The following is a 15,681-nucleotide window of genomic DNA, read 5'->3' as shown; positions in this document are numbered from 1 at the left end:
ATTGCATAGATTCTGTGTTGTTTAATTTTCTTGATTCTGTCACTGTATTGTAGATAAAAGCTACCAAAAAGCTTGTAATTATTGACACCTGATGATCCATGGCTTAGTGATGAGTAGATTTTGATCATGAGCTCTTTTATTTGCACTCATCCTTTTCAAAGTGTATAAGAATAAAACAATGTTTTCATTTTGAATGTTTTCTATTTCTTTTATGTAATGTTTTATTCAAGTCAACCTTTATCCATATTTTGCTTTTGTTCTAGTTTCTGTGTAATAGTTATCCTTCACTTAGACTATTTTATAATTTAAAGACAAAAAAAAACATGATACATTTATACCCTCAAATCCCTAGTTTGGGACCTTTGAAGAGGGTTTATGTGGAAAGGTTATGAACAACTAACATCTTACCTGTTGCAGATAACTCTTTAAACAATCTCAGTTTGGAAAAATTGAGTTCGAGTTTGACTGGATTGAGGAACTCATGGCTACTCTAAATGTGGTCAAGACCAAAGTACAGTAGATTTTTACCATCCTAAAGAAATGTAATGGGTAGTATGGATACTATTTTATAATTCGTTAGACCTCTTTCACACTATATGATAACTTTGCTATGCTTTCTATGATTTACACAGAAACCTCTATCGGTGTCAAGACAATCATGACACTGGGTTTCATCTCATCCTGTCTGTGTACCTCAGATGGTCTCCTGCACCCTCATGCTGCTCTGTTCAGCATCAGTATGTTCCCACAGCATTACTACCACTTCCACCTTGCCCTGGGCTCTGCCCTTGAATGACTCTCTTGGACCTTGCAGCTACATGCTAGAACAGGGGTGGCCAATCCTGGTCCTGGAGGGCCACTATTCTGCATGTTTTACTTGTTTCTCTGCTCCAACACAGCTGATTTAAATCAATGGGTGATTAACAGGCTTCTGCAGAACATGAAGAGGTAATTTAAGCACTGAATCAGGTGCATTGGAGCAGGGAAACAAGGAACACATGCAGGATAGTGGCCCTCGAGGACCAGGATGGGCCACCCCTGCGCTAGAAGATCATTCCACACAAGCGTAATGCTACTGCCAGGGGTATCACGTCTGTGCTACGTTAATTTCATAACCTTGCGTAATCATTGTCTTTGTAACAATTTGTGGTGGTTGGTTGGTGATGAGAACCCAAGACTGCAGACAACAGGAGAACGGTAGCAGGAGAGTTACTTACAGGGATCTGACAGCAAGCTGCAGGGACTGAGAGGTGTGGGTAAAAGCAAGAGTGATTACAGAATGAAAAAACAAATCTGGGCTAATGAGCAGATGAGGGGCAGGTGTGAGAAAAATAGCAGCATTGGGGAGCTGAGGAACAATGGCTAAGAACATGAAAAAAACAAAAACTTAAAAACTGTGTGGCTAAACTGGTAACAGAAAACTGATCATTGACAAACTGACAGAAATAACATAACTGAAACATGCTGATAACTTCACTCAAAAACAGGAAAGCACAAATTGTAACACCAAAAACCTAAAAACCATGACAGTCGTGGCCTACAGATGAGGCCAGCTTGGCTAGTATAGCTTCAGATTCTTGATGACAAAGCTACAAGCTCATATCTTGGAAATGTTTTCATCACATCCCTCAACGCTCTTTTGTGCTCCACCTGGGACCCTGATATGTTGCCAACATGATAATAAATCATCATGACCTTGTTACGAATGTTTTGTGCATGCTCTAAACCCTCTACAACCTATCACGCTTTCTCACTAGACCCTGGGAAGATTCATTTACCTTCTACACGGACAGCAGTGTAAAGGTTTATTAAGAATTGCTTGTTTGAACTGCAATAACAATTTTGGAGACTTGAGTTGATTTATGATGGTAGAAATCCACTTTAGCTTTGGTCACATTCAGAGTAGCCGTTAAGCTTTTTTTTTTAATTTATGACAGGTAATATATTATTTGTTCAAAACCTTTCCACAGAACTCACATTAAAAGATCGGATATATACTCTTTAACAAACAGTTTCACAAAATTGAAGATTTATGTTATTAAATAAATAAATAAATAAAGTCAAATCAAGCAGGCACTCTTCAGCTTTCTGAATTTTATTATTTAAGTAAAAGTATATTTCCAGCTGTTAACCATAAGGAAAAAAACACTTCACAACTGAAAAAATTCTAACTTTAAATAAGAAAACCTTATAATTAAATCAGTTTAAACAAAAAAAATTACTTACTCAACAAGTCTAACTGTCAGAACAGTTTTTAGGTTTAAAGACTTTTGTTGTTGTTACTGTTTTAAGATTACATGTTTACTTCGACCCGTGCCTTTTTCTTTTACCCATTTCTTTTTACTTCTGTTATTTTATTGTCATTGGCATTTTGGTTAGGTTTAGACACAACTACTTGTTAGTAAGGTGTAAAATAACAACTATTTGATCAGGTTTAGGGTTGTCGGAGTGTGGTAATTACTTTAAAATACCACATGAATAGGTGACCTTAAAAGCTCCATTTTCATCTGGTATTTTGCTGCACTTAAATTAAAATGGTAGAGATGAAAATGACTGCTGCTCTGAGTTTTCACAATACCTGACATCTTAGGACCGTGGCATGATTTTAATGTATTAAGACTAATGTTCAATAACAGTATCTGAGAGAATAATTTTAACCGGGCTTCAGCTGCCTCCACGTTCCTAGTTGACTACAGGGAATTTCTTTTCAAGCTTAAAGTGTAAAGTGGCTTAAATTTTAGCATATCAGATGTCCAGCAGTTCAAGTTCATTTTTACATTGTCAACTCATTCTTATTTGATTTTTATGTTCATGCAAGTTCGACTTTTTCATTTAGAATTAATAGAATATTGCCCGAAATGCATTGGATGAGGTGGCTCCATCAGTTCACAATGAGTTTTACCTTTTTTTCACTTACACATGGTTGGTATCCAGAGACCTCCTGAGCATAGATTATCTGTTACCAAGTGCAAATGGGCTAGCAGAAATAAGGCAACACCTTCTCATTTTTTCCCAACTTTGTAGGTAATTTAGCTTAAAGCTCTTAATGTTTATTTATCAGACTAAAGTGATGCCAAGGATATTGACCATGTGGATTATTTGCAATTGAAGGTTCCTCTGAAGCTCTAAGAGCAAACTGGAATTAGCATCAGTGAAGCAGTTCAGCCAGTATAGATCCTGAGGTTTTCATCTGTCATTTGATTCAACTCTTCTGTGAACAAGCTGGCATGTTGATGAAAGTGTGGGAATGCTTGTGTGTATGTTTGTGTCTGTGTGTGTATTTCATCCACTGTCAGAACCGTGACTCCCTGGTTGAAGAGACGGGGAGCTGGTGAGGGCAAGAAGCGGGAAAATGAAATGATAGATAAATAGATAGATAGAGCTCTAACTGTCTGCACAAGCCGGTCCTTCTCCTGCTTCTTCTTCACCTTCACTTCTGAAGTTCAGCGTCAGCTACTGGAGCGTGAAAAATCCACATGAAGCCAATCTTATGCAGGCTGAAGCCCACCAGAGCATGAATGTTTGGATTTATGGGGACATTCTTTGAAGTGTTGGAACCTAGTGTGGTTCAGTGCACTTTGTTTTAACAACATATAGGCATAAAGAACAAAATAAATAAAATTATCCGTAATGCAAAAATTAGTTAATGTCAAAAAGATGCTGAACTTCTGCCATGATAAAATCTAAATTTAGTAGTAATTTAGATTCTCCGAATGAGTCACAGGAAAACAGGCAGCTGTAGTTCATTAACAGCCTCATAAACTGATGCTTACATGCACCATCAAAGAAATAAATATTTAAGGATCAGTCATTACAGTTACAGTTGCAAAGAAATAAGAAAAAATCAATTCAAAAATATTATTTAAGAAATTATATTTTGACAAAAAGAGCAACAAAGAAATTAAGTAGTGTACAAAAAAATATATTCATGAAATCACACAAGGGAAAAAAAGTCCTCAAAAAAGAAAACAACTAAAGTCATTTTATTGATATTTTTATGTTTTCCTTTTGTATTTGGTTCATTTATATATTTTTTTAAATTGTTGTACTCTGAGCTGATTATAGAAGTAATATTCTTGGAGAGCAACAAGGCTGCAGGTGATGTCAGGGCTGAGCACTTTGTATGATTTGGTGCAAAGTATGATTGAGTTAATTCATTTAAAAAGTGACCTCTCAATCTGAGCTTGCACTTACACATTTTCTTTACTAAATTGGCAGAATTCTCTCCTCAAGGCTTAATGATTTACTGCACAGTGGTAAAAGTGCTTTCATTTTGTTGGTACAACAACAACTCTGTTCATTTTCACAAACCTGATTTAGATTTATAAAAACACACCGTTTACATATTTCCAAACAGCACATTTAGAGACAGTTTAGCTATTCTGCCTAGCCTCCAAGGACTGTGGTGTTCTCTTCATTCATTTGAAGACACCCACATGGCTTATTACGCTGGAGATGAATTTTGTTTGACCAGAGGTTTGGAAGGCAAACACAGAAAAAGAAATCAGAAGCATTGCACAGTGGGCCAGTAACGGAAATTTGTTAAAGGTTCTGCTTTGCTGAGCCCAAAGTCGTGCCAGTTAGGAGATGCTTGTTAAGCCCTGGAGCCAAGAAATATACCAACAGCACCTGCATATTCGTCACAATGAATCCCACGCAGCTGTTGGCCTCATTCAGTGAGCAAATAAATTTAACGCTAATGCCATAAATATTCGTCTTGTCAAATCAAATGGAAATGTCATATTGACAGAACACCCAGACGCAGCCTGTCGTATAGATTTGGGGAAGAAGTTTTTGGTGACCAAGCTGTGGCGATTTCACATCATGAGCAAGAACCTGAGAATGATAGACTTTCTGACAACTACTTGACAAACTGCACTGGTTTCAACTGTACATGCCAAAAATAAATATTACATAATCCAAGAAGATGGAGGATGTGACCCTGTCTTTCCCTCTAGCAAATCCCATGCTGGCCCATCTGGCAGACAATAGACAAGAACAGTGAATCTGAGACTTACGAAGATCTATTAATATTTTCATGATAGCAAAGTTTAGATTTCCAATCTGCACAGCATGTAGGGATGGATACAGTTTATGTTTTAAACTGATTAAGAATGAGACTTTTCCAAGTTCTGCCAATTAATCATGCTACTTTTAAATAGATTTTTTTTCGTGTGTGTGTGCGTGTCTTGGCACTTTGATGATTTTACCAGCTTTGCATCTTATTTAAACGACACAATTTTTATCTTGTCAAAAAAAGGTCCAGTTAAAAAAAAATATCAGTACCATTGCTAAATATTCTTTAAGACAGAGTTATGCTGCGAGTAATCAGCCTATTCTCAGCAGTTTTTATTCAGAGCTGCTGACTTTTGCACTTTCAAAAAATGAGAATAAAACAGCTAGTTTTGGGCTTTAAAGTGTAAATTCTCACTTGTCAAGGTTGTAAGTCAAAGGTGACGGCAGTCTGGCTCTTGCCTTAAGTTAAAAAAACAAAACAGAACAAAAAACCTTTCTGTGGTTCCATTTATTTATTATTGGAATGGATGGATGGATGGATGGATGGATGGATGGATGGATGGATGGATGGATGGATGAGAACACACGTTTCAACTTATACAATATAATTCAATTCTTAAATTATAGATGATAATATGCATTTTTGAGGTCTCATAAAAATCTTATGAATCCCTTTTTTGTTTTCTTACAAATGCATTCATAAGAAAAAAATCCCACTATGTCAAAAACTACCTTTGATTAGAGCCCTTATAATCTAGTAGAAGAATTATTTATTTTACCAGCATGCTTTTCATACATTTACACACACACACAGAGGTTTAACATCTGCATTGAACCCATTAAACATTGTGCATCAAGCAGTAAAACGCTTACTAAAGCATCAAAACATACTGTTAAGGTACAGTTATAAATGTGTATGTTGTTAATCAGAACTTGTTTGTCTGAGCAGAGACTTCTAACAGTGTGGTATCCCACAGGGCTGTGTGTCAAGACAACTTCCAATTTAATATTGTTTCTTTTTTCCCTCCCTTCCTCTTCCTGCTTTAGGCTGTAATGGAGGCATCGACAGGACTGTGTCTTTTCGTGAAGCTCATCCTCTGCTCTGCTTAAATCTGTTTCATCGCCCACCTGCCTGCTCTGCCACCCGCTCTGTCTTGCTCCACCTTGCTTCCACAACCTCCACTTTTCCTGCTGCTCCTTGCCACAGTTCTCAAACACACACATACCTGCGTATGTTTCTCTCCATGCCTGACTGGACCCTTTAGCGGTCAGTGTTGGCCCACTTTGCCAGAGTGGGTGACAAAACAAAGCCGCAGACTTTCAAACAGAGAGGCCTTTCTCCACTCTATGCCTGAAGATAATTGTGACGATGATTGTGAAGCTTAGATCCCAAGAGACACATTCTCAACAGTTCACCCACAAACCTTCAATTAAAACTTTTCATTTTGCATCTGAGTTATTGTGACAAATTTCAAAGTAATTTTATTTATTGTTTTGCAAAGATCTATGAAAAATTCACTACAATAAGACTCGTGCTTTGAATTTATTCCAATGCATTTTCTGGAATGAACTGTTTTTAGGGGGTTTATTGGCTTAAATCTTTACGATTTTCTTTCAGCCCCAAAAAAATCTTTTTTGCTTTTGGCACCTCAAAGTAAACAAACTTGGACATTCATGGTTTGTATTGGATTTTTAGGCATGGCAATGTTTATTTTTCTTCTACCAACTTTAATGGGACTACAGCGCCACAACAAAATTGCATTTAAGAAAGTTTTAGGATGTGATATAAAGGAATCAACTGGCTAAATATGTATGCACAAAACAGTTGTTTTGGGTTAGGCCTTGAAAACAAAGTGAACAGATTCAGGAATTTAAACTAGGTTGTTTGTTTTAGATTTTTAAACCTTCTCCACACTTATACACAGACAAACACTAGTATGGGGACAATGGGAGGGGTGTACAGTCTTAGGACACTTCAGCTCACTAAGAGGCTTGGGATCAGACTCACAAGTGTTTGGTTGAAAAATCTCTACCACTGAAAAACAGCTGCCCCACGAAGTTTTAACTCACTGATCATGTAGGTTTAATCAACTATACCTTTTATCTTTAAGAAGTAAAACTCTGAATAAGAAAAGATTGTAGTTTGGAGTGAAAATCCTGATTCTGTCATAACATGCAAGGTTTGTAGAAACGTGAAATTTGTTGCTCTGCCAAGTTGGCTACACTCAAAAATTTTATCAAGCACAAAACTGTTCTGTACATAAAAAATAAATAAAATAAAATGAAAAACAGAGCAAAGAAACAAGCAAGGCAAGGATTTTGTTTCTAACTGTAATCAGTAAACAAACTGCTGTGTGAAAGCATCTTCCTGGAATCAATGAGGTACAGTTTATATGGTTCTTATGGTCTGAACACTGTCTAGCTGCATAACTGCGACAAGTCATGCCTGCCTGCAAAGACATTCATTTCTTGCTAGTGGCCACTAAATAGCTGCATCTGCGCTGTTGAAGGTTAAGTGCCTTGTTTAGTGGCATCTCAGTTAAAGGGGTTGCAACAACTTTTCCTTGTCAGAACCAAGATTTTCACTGGTTTTCACTAAATGCATGCATGTTGAGAACTTTACTGGCTGCACAACAAGAAACCAACATTTTATCAATATTTCAGTTTTACACCATCTTTAAGCACTGAACACCTAATTTCAGTCAAATGCATTGAATTTGCTGTCTATTCTCAACTAAAACCTTTTAGACAAGGAAAGTTTAAGCAACTCATTTCTTGTGAAAATGACAAAAAGATACAGAGTGGCAGAGGAGGAAATCAGACAATGACAATATCTCCATTAAACTGATTCTATTACATGGTCTGCTAACTTAGAAATCGGCACACATATTTGTCTGGAGAGGGAAATTAATCTTTTCCAAGTGAATGAGAAAGAAAAGAATGAATTCCAAAAATTACCAACCACAAGAATGTTAAATACCTCTATTGATATTCACATCCAGTGAAAGAAATATGTCGTCTTTTCTGTGAAGAATACACTGCTAAAGTATTAAATCACTAAGGGATGGGAGTTATTTATTTATTTTTTATATAACTGTGCATAGACACAAAAATACAGATAACTAGACAGAACATTTTCATTTGTAACTGGTAAAGACAATGAGCTAATTGAACATTCAAACTCTTCCCTCACACACATAGGTGTGTAATGACCTCAAGGCTATGCAATAATAATAATAATTTAAAAAAAAACAAGAGAACGTGCAGTTCAGTATTTTACTGAAATGATGATTTAATATATTACTCATTGACACTTTTATTTACAGATGTGGATAATTTTCTTTGTATCCTTACAACGAAAAACCCACAATGGTCCCTGAAACAACAGAAAATATTTACTGAAAATCAGCTAAAGAAAATCAGTCATTACTTTTGTGATTGGGTTCAACAGAATTATAAAAAAAAAAACAATTAATGAAACTGACCTTAACCTTAAAAGAACCCTTAACTTGATCATTTGTTGTACAACCTTTTGTTTCTATAAGTCTCTCTGAGACTTCTACACCTGTCCACAGGTAGTTTGGCCCACTCCCCATGAGCAAACTGCTCAGCTGTCTCAGGTTTGAAGGGTTTCAGCTCCTTCCAGTGTTCGATGAGATTCTGTTCAGGGTAGTTCAAAACAGTCCAATGTTTATTCTGCACCATTCTTTGATGGTTTTATCTGTTTTGGGTCAATATCCTGTTGGAGGACCCATGACCTGCTGTGACTGAGACCGAGCAGCACAGGTTGTCTTGATAGTCTTGAGATTTGATTGGACCCTGCACAGATTCAGGACCCCCTGTGTCAGATGCAGCAAAGCATTCACAGAACAGAACCGAGCCTCCTCCATGTTCCCATGGAGGAACAGTGTTCTTTTCTTAGTACGTTTCATTTTTTAGTCTGATGGGACTTGACAGAAAGCTTCTGTTTTGTCTCAGCTGTCTGAAGGACCCTCTCCAAGAAGTTTTGTGGCTTTTCAATATGCATTTTGGCAAAATCCAGTCTCCCTTTTTTACAATTTGCTTTCACAGTGGTGTCCTCTTTGATGGTCTTCCATTGAGTGGAAACAATGCATGCTACAATCTGACACTGATGAACTTGGAGTTTACTTCTAATCTCTTTGGAAGTTGTTCTAGACCTTTTGGTTACAGTTGGAGTTATCTGTCTTTTTAATTTGTCATGAGTTTTCCTCTTGTCGTCACATCCGGGGAGGTTGTCTCCAGGCCTGTGGACCTTAAACTTCTGGATCTGTGCAGCTGGAGTCACAGGAACATCCAGCTGCTTGGAGATAGACTTATGGTCTTTACCTTTTAACATGCATGTCAGTTTTCTTTCTAAGATTCTGAGACAACTCTGTCCTTGGCTTTCTGTGCTCCATGTGCAGTGTGGCACACACCATGATACCAAACAGCACAGTGACTACTTTTCACACAGACTGATTGATTACAACACTGAAGACCCCTGCGATGCTGATTACAGGAAACATCTTAGTTTAACATGGTCAAACTAGTTTTAATCTTTTCCTGGTACCAACCTTTTTGTCGAGGCCAGTTTCATTAGTTTATTTTTTTTAATTATTCTGTTGAACCACAACTCTACAGCAATGACTGCTTTTCATTAGTTGATTTTCATTTTTTTAAATTTACTTTTGTCAGTGTCCTTTCAGAGCTCATTGTGGGTTTCCCTTTCTTTAATGAAAGCCTTGGTGTGATTTGTTGATCCTTCACAAAACTGGAAAATGTCTTCTAATGATTTTGATTTGAGATTTCAGGTTTTAGTGGCATTTTTGTGTGGTTATTAACAAGAACACTCGAAAGTATTTCCAGCTTCACTTTGATAAATCTGGAGGATTTTCCTCTAAACCCATTTTTTAAATTCAGGGTTGAAGCACTCAGTTCACCCCTGCAGTAGATACAGAAGCTGCAGGGAAAACTTCATCCTTTGCAAAAAAAAAATTAAATAAAAAAAAATCTGTGTGAAAATGCAAGTCCTTGAATTGGAAATGCTCTATTTTTTCAATACCAATTTCATTTATTTGTTTGAAAAGCTGCTCCTACATGCAGATAATAATGATAATTCCATCTATAATATGAACAAAGCAAGAACCTGGGAAAGCCTTTGACATGGTTGCACACTGTGACAATTACAGCACAATTTTCATGACTGATGTTTTTTTATTTGTTTGTTTTGTGGACTGTCAGAGTGGATTCTGGCTGTACACGAAAAGTACAAGACCTTGCTTTTTACCATGTCCTGTGTTTAAAAGCTCAAAGATGAGCAATAGGAACAACATGGGAGCCCTTTGCATTGCGTGCAACGTTTACACATCCAAGCTCACTATTAAAATTTAAGCAAAACTATAAAAAGGAATCAAAACTTAATAGTTAAAACTTTTTTTTAACTTCCAATTAGGTTCCATGGATTTTATAAGCAACTGGTTTTTTTGGTTTGTTTGTTTTGTTTGATTTTTACAATGAAGCTCTGCATCATCATGTGTGAAGGTACACACTGTGGGCAGAACGCAGACACACTTAGTTCAGTTCCTCACCTCCTTCTAACCTTCCTACTAAAACATGGCTAAGAGTCTGTTGGTCTGTGAAGATCAAACACAGGAGCGCGACATAAAAAAATAAAAAGTGTGGAAATGTTATTCACAGATGAAGTCAGGCAGCAACAGACTGCAAAATTAGGTATTCTCAGCTCTCTTGCTTGCCTAATTCCTTGTATCAAAACAAAATATTTACAGACTCCAGACAGTCACCCATGGGAAACCAGTTTTCCATGACAAACTCAGATGAGTACGTGCAGCTGAATGGATGCAAAAATGTTTATTTTCTTACTAACCTTTGCTCACAGCTCATTGTTGGCTGCAACAATGACTGAAAAAACTGAAAGAACTGGAAACATATGAATTTGTTGCGTTTGAGTTCCCCAAAGCTTATAATTTTTGATTTTAACAAGGAAGAATATTCTTGGAAACTGAAACAACAACCACAACAAAAAAAAAAAAACCCAACAAGAAACAAAAAAATAAAACAACACCATAACATTGTCTCAGTGTGACTGTTATGTGGTACAAGGGTGCACTGAAAGGGCTTCATATAATCATTTTATTCTCCACAGGTTTTGTTTGGAAATGTTCAAAAATTTGTGTCTGTCATAAAAACTTGAGAATGTACAGGCTGATGTCAAACACAAGCAGCTTTTTCAAAAAGAAAAAGTGAATCCAAAAGAAAAACAGACTATCCTGAATATACAGAGTAATCTCCTTTATGATGGCAATTTCTGTATCTGCTGATTCAAATGTGCTTTTAATCTTTTTTTTTTTAATTGATACTGTTTGCTGTAAAAGAGAAATATTTTTGGCTGGGGTTCATGCCCCCATACGGTAAACCATGTCAGTTCCTTATCACTTTTGTTGTTTTTTTTAAATGCTTTGCTGCAAAAAGTCATAATGCAAACCCATCATGCTTCTTCCCGTGGCTGTGGTAATGACAAACCACATCTGCAACCTTATCCTTATCTCTCAGTCATCCGGTTATCATTGTCATGACATCAGCCACGCACAGTGCTGTCCTCACTCAAAACAGCATATCTATCATTCAAGCTTGTAATGAATCTTCATTTGTATAATTTGTACAGAAAAGTTTATAAAAAAGTTTTCTACCCTTCCAAAAAATATTTAGTTTCTGCTGTTTAACTGAATGTCAATGAATCCAAATTTGCAGGCCTTGTTATAAAGTTTGTGTTTTTTGTGCAACATTTGAATATGTCCTACTGTCCAGAAGAGAGAAAAAAAATCAATTAAAATTTAAGTGATAACTTCACGTGTTTTGTGTGCAGTTTGTGCTGATTAGAGAAGACGTTATCTTCAAAAACATCAAAGTACCAACATCGCAAAAGCTGTTTTTTATATATATGTATTTGACTTCACCGAAATCAACACGCATGATGATTTTATCCCATTGCATCTGTCCCACAAGATGAGGCTGTTGATTAAAAAAAGCAAACAGAACGACTCACTTTGCGCCCTGAGACATCATTATTGCTGCTATTAATGCAGCTTATGTTGCCTTGACATAAAATTTAAAAAGCTAATTTATTATTCTCTTGATATTGACCAAGGAGAGACAACTCAAGTTCTTTTATGTTTCTTTATATTGCTCATGGCAGTAATAAAAAGTCCCCCCACCAACCTCACACACAGACGAGTGTGCACAAACAACCCAAAACAAAGCCATGGATATTTGAACTATAAGGCTAACAATACTTGTTAACAGAGACTATAATTAGTTTAAGCACAAACTTGACAATAGGTTAAAAATAACTTTATAAACTAGAAGTGCAAACCTCTGCTAAGGCCATCATTAAAAAATTATAGGATCCAGATCACCACCTAAATATAAATCACTTGTTTTTTGTGACATTTCCTAAAAATTTCATCAAAATCTGTTTATTAGTTTTTCAGTAATCTTGCTAACAGACAGACAGACGGATGGACATTGCTGAAAACATAACCTCCTTGGCAGAGATAAAAATGCTCAGCATGTTGTAATTTCAGTTGTACTACTGTCACAATGTGTGCTCACTCGTCAGTATCCTTAAATTCCTTTGGTTGTGTTTAAACTAAACAAAACTTCTGTTCAAAACAAAGCTCCACCCACCATTGTTAATACATATGACTCAGCTTGGACAAGTCTTTCAACAGGTTTATTGTTAGTAGGATATTGTGTTCACATTTGGGTACAAGTTATTGCTGTTATCTATTCTTATTGTTCAGAAGATGTACTGTGTTTTTTCATTGAATAGAGCATGTACACACAAGTAATTTATGCAAAAATATGAAAACATTGGTTTGGTTTCTTTTTAAGCCACTTAAATTGGGGAATGCCCCATTTACAGGATGTGTTAAGAAAGAAACCACAAACTAGCCTTGGTATTGCTTTCTACAGAATTGACAAAACATTCAGTCATAAAAACGGCACCTTACAGAGTTTTCTCATTCAGCCAAAAGCTCATTATGCTGAAACAAAGCCTAACCTGATCATCTGATTGAGGAAACCAAAACAAAGAGAGAGTTTCAGATAGCAAAGGAGGAACTAAAATCAGTGAATATAAAAGAAAAACTAAACCACTGTGTATATAGACTCTTTATATTACCATGAGTAGAACATCCATTTGCTTTTGGACAAACACCAAATAATGATTGAGTTGATTTCTGTGCCAACAGGTGCAGATGGCTGTATAGTTCTGCAATTAGACCATCTCATTTGTAGTTTTACTTTGGATAAAGATGGAAAGGAAGCAAAAACAATAATGTAATGACATGTTTGTGCTCTTAACTAATAATTGCAAAACAGGAATTTTGTGAAAGTTGTCATCCTATAACTTCTATAGAATCCTGGTTTTGGTAAAAGGCAATGATTAGTAAAAAGACAAGAAGTTTAATTAACTTAAACCACGAACTTCTGTGCCAGTAAAACCAAATCATTTATTAACAAAATAAGCAGTACGTGCCTGGTGTTCACATTTAGGAATTGTTAAATTCTAGCTGTACAAAAAAATAACAAACAATCACAAGTCAAAATGACCCAGAAATGTACAAAACTTTGTTAGCATCATAATGACATGACGGATGCAGATGTGAAACCAAAACTTCTTTTCTTTGTTTGTTTTGGATTAGCCCCACTGTTACTGCCTAAACTCAAAGTGCAAACCAGCCACTCCTAATTCTGCCACTGATTAATGCTGGTTTTCTATCCTATCACACACTTGATTATAGCTAATTACAGTTAATTGCAGTTATTTGGCTTCACATTGCCTTCACCTTGTGTTCATCAGTCTCTTGAAGAGATGGCTTCAGGGAAAACCAGCAAGATTCCGAAGTCAGGAGATTAAAAAAAAAATCTAAACTTGGAAACTCACACTTTGCAAAAACATTTCAAACTTGACAATATGATGAAAGGATGAAAGTGATCTAAAATGTGTATATTATTTGCACATAAAGCAGTGACACAAGTTGATAAAATATGTTCCATGGTGAAGGGAGGTTTGGCTCAACCCTGAGCTACTGGCACAAATAAAACACCTTTAATGTTGCTGTGACAGTTACAGGTACTCCTTTCATGAAGACCAGACAAAAGAAAATTCATGAAATAAAAAAACAAATTCTCCCAATTTTGTTTTTCATATCGATGATGTCCTTCACTTACAAATATGTAAGCAAAATTTGTGAACGACTGCTAACTACAATTTTTTTTTTATAATTGCCAAGCAGGGCACATCTATGAAAGACTAAACTGGATTTTACAATACTTGATTTGACGAAATTTGATAGAGTTACAGTTGAATTTTTGCAGGTTAAAAACATGCTAACATGTTTAAAGTAGCTCTAATGAGCATGTTTAATGAAGTAGAGTTTATTTAATCCTATTCAGTTATAGCAGGACATATGGGAGGCTCAGTGTCTCTTTCCCAGATTATTCACAGTGAAAAATGTCTTTTAGATAGAATTTTGAAAGAATAAAGCAAAAGACTAAATGGGTAAATATACAGAGTGGTTTACGTTAGGATTGAAAAATGTGTGTGTAGCAGTGGGCTTTCTTCTTGTCACACTAATGTAGCAAATGTGCAAAAGAAGCAGGCATGTGCCTGCAATAAAAGAATAGGATTCAAGGCGTGATGATAATGTTAAACTTATATTAGATAAAAGCATTTAGCTAGTTCTCGTCTAAATAACATTCATTGTTGTTTTCCCTCAGAGATTCCAACACATTATGTATGCAGAAGCCATTACGGCTGCTCGCAGTGTCCGCATAAATAGTTTGGGACCTCGGCAACACAACAAATTCATGTTCATTTGGAAAAGTTTTTACAAAACTAATTTAAAGTTGCAGAGATCAATAGCTCCGGTGGGCTCATCCTCTCACTTATAGATTATGAATCTGAAATAGCCTGACACTCACACGGAGCCTATTATTCTGCTTCACTCAAGTAATTTCAACATCTACTGCAGTTATGTTTTGAAAGTCTAATGGGTCATAGCAGCCTCGTGCGGATTAAAATGTATCTGTTCATATCAGACTCCAGAGGATGATCTGAGAGAAGCCAGAGAAGCAACTTGATCTCACTAATCAGAAGGGACCATAATGAAAGAGTTCAGTCAAATAAGGAAAGATAACACAATTTCCTGCTCAACCAGTTTCTTTGAATTTAAGAAACATTTGTTTTAGTTCTTAAGTACTGGAGGAAGCTACTGAATGAGTCATAGAAAGGCCCCTTGACTTATTAAAGTGTTTATTTGAAAACTCATGAATGATTCTTCTGGTTTTACAATATTGTTTTAAATTTCTGTCTCAAGGTGACTCTGTTATTATGCTAAGATTCCTTACCTTTACCAGGTGTGCAGCAGGTCATTTATTATAGTGTTTAGCAGTTTTAACACCTGCGTTTTTTTGAAATAAGGACTAAAAGCACACACCCATAGAAAGTAATTTACATTCTTTTTAACAAAACACCCCAGGGTCATTACTAAATCTGTTTGAAATGTTTATATAGTTCTTTTCTAATTGTACAACAGATGTTAGCTCAGTCTTCATGTAATAAAATATTCGGAAATGTCAAGA

At 36.1% G+C, this 15,681-nt stretch overlaps 1 protein-coding gene across 1 annotated transcript in view; it reads left to right on the top strand.

Annotated features, from left to right (window-relative positions):
• ksr2 (kinase suppressor of ras 2) overlaps positions 1 to 10,432 on the top strand; it is a 99,964-nt gene extending 89,532 nt beyond the window's left edge. Inside the window, exon 22 of the mRNA XM_017427871.3 lies at positions 6,064 to 10,432. Coding sequence (XP_017283360.1) covers positions 6,064 to 6,070 — 7 coding nt within the window. The 3' untranslated portion in view covers positions 6,071 to 10,432. The remainder of the gene's footprint in view (positions 1 to 6,063) is intronic.
• Positions 10,433 to 15,681: the final 5,249 nt, after the last annotated feature.

Source organism: Kryptolebias marmoratus, linkage group LG1 (assembly GCF_001649575.2).
Source record: "Kryptolebias marmoratus isolate JLee-2015 linkage group LG1, ASM164957v2, whole genome shotgun sequence".
NCBI classification, from domain to species: Eukaryota; Metazoa; Chordata; class Actinopteri; order Cyprinodontiformes; family Rivulidae; genus Kryptolebias; species Kryptolebias marmoratus.
The sequence above is the reverse complement of the archived record's forward strand: the minus strand, read 5'-3'. Positions and strand labels throughout refer to the sequence as shown.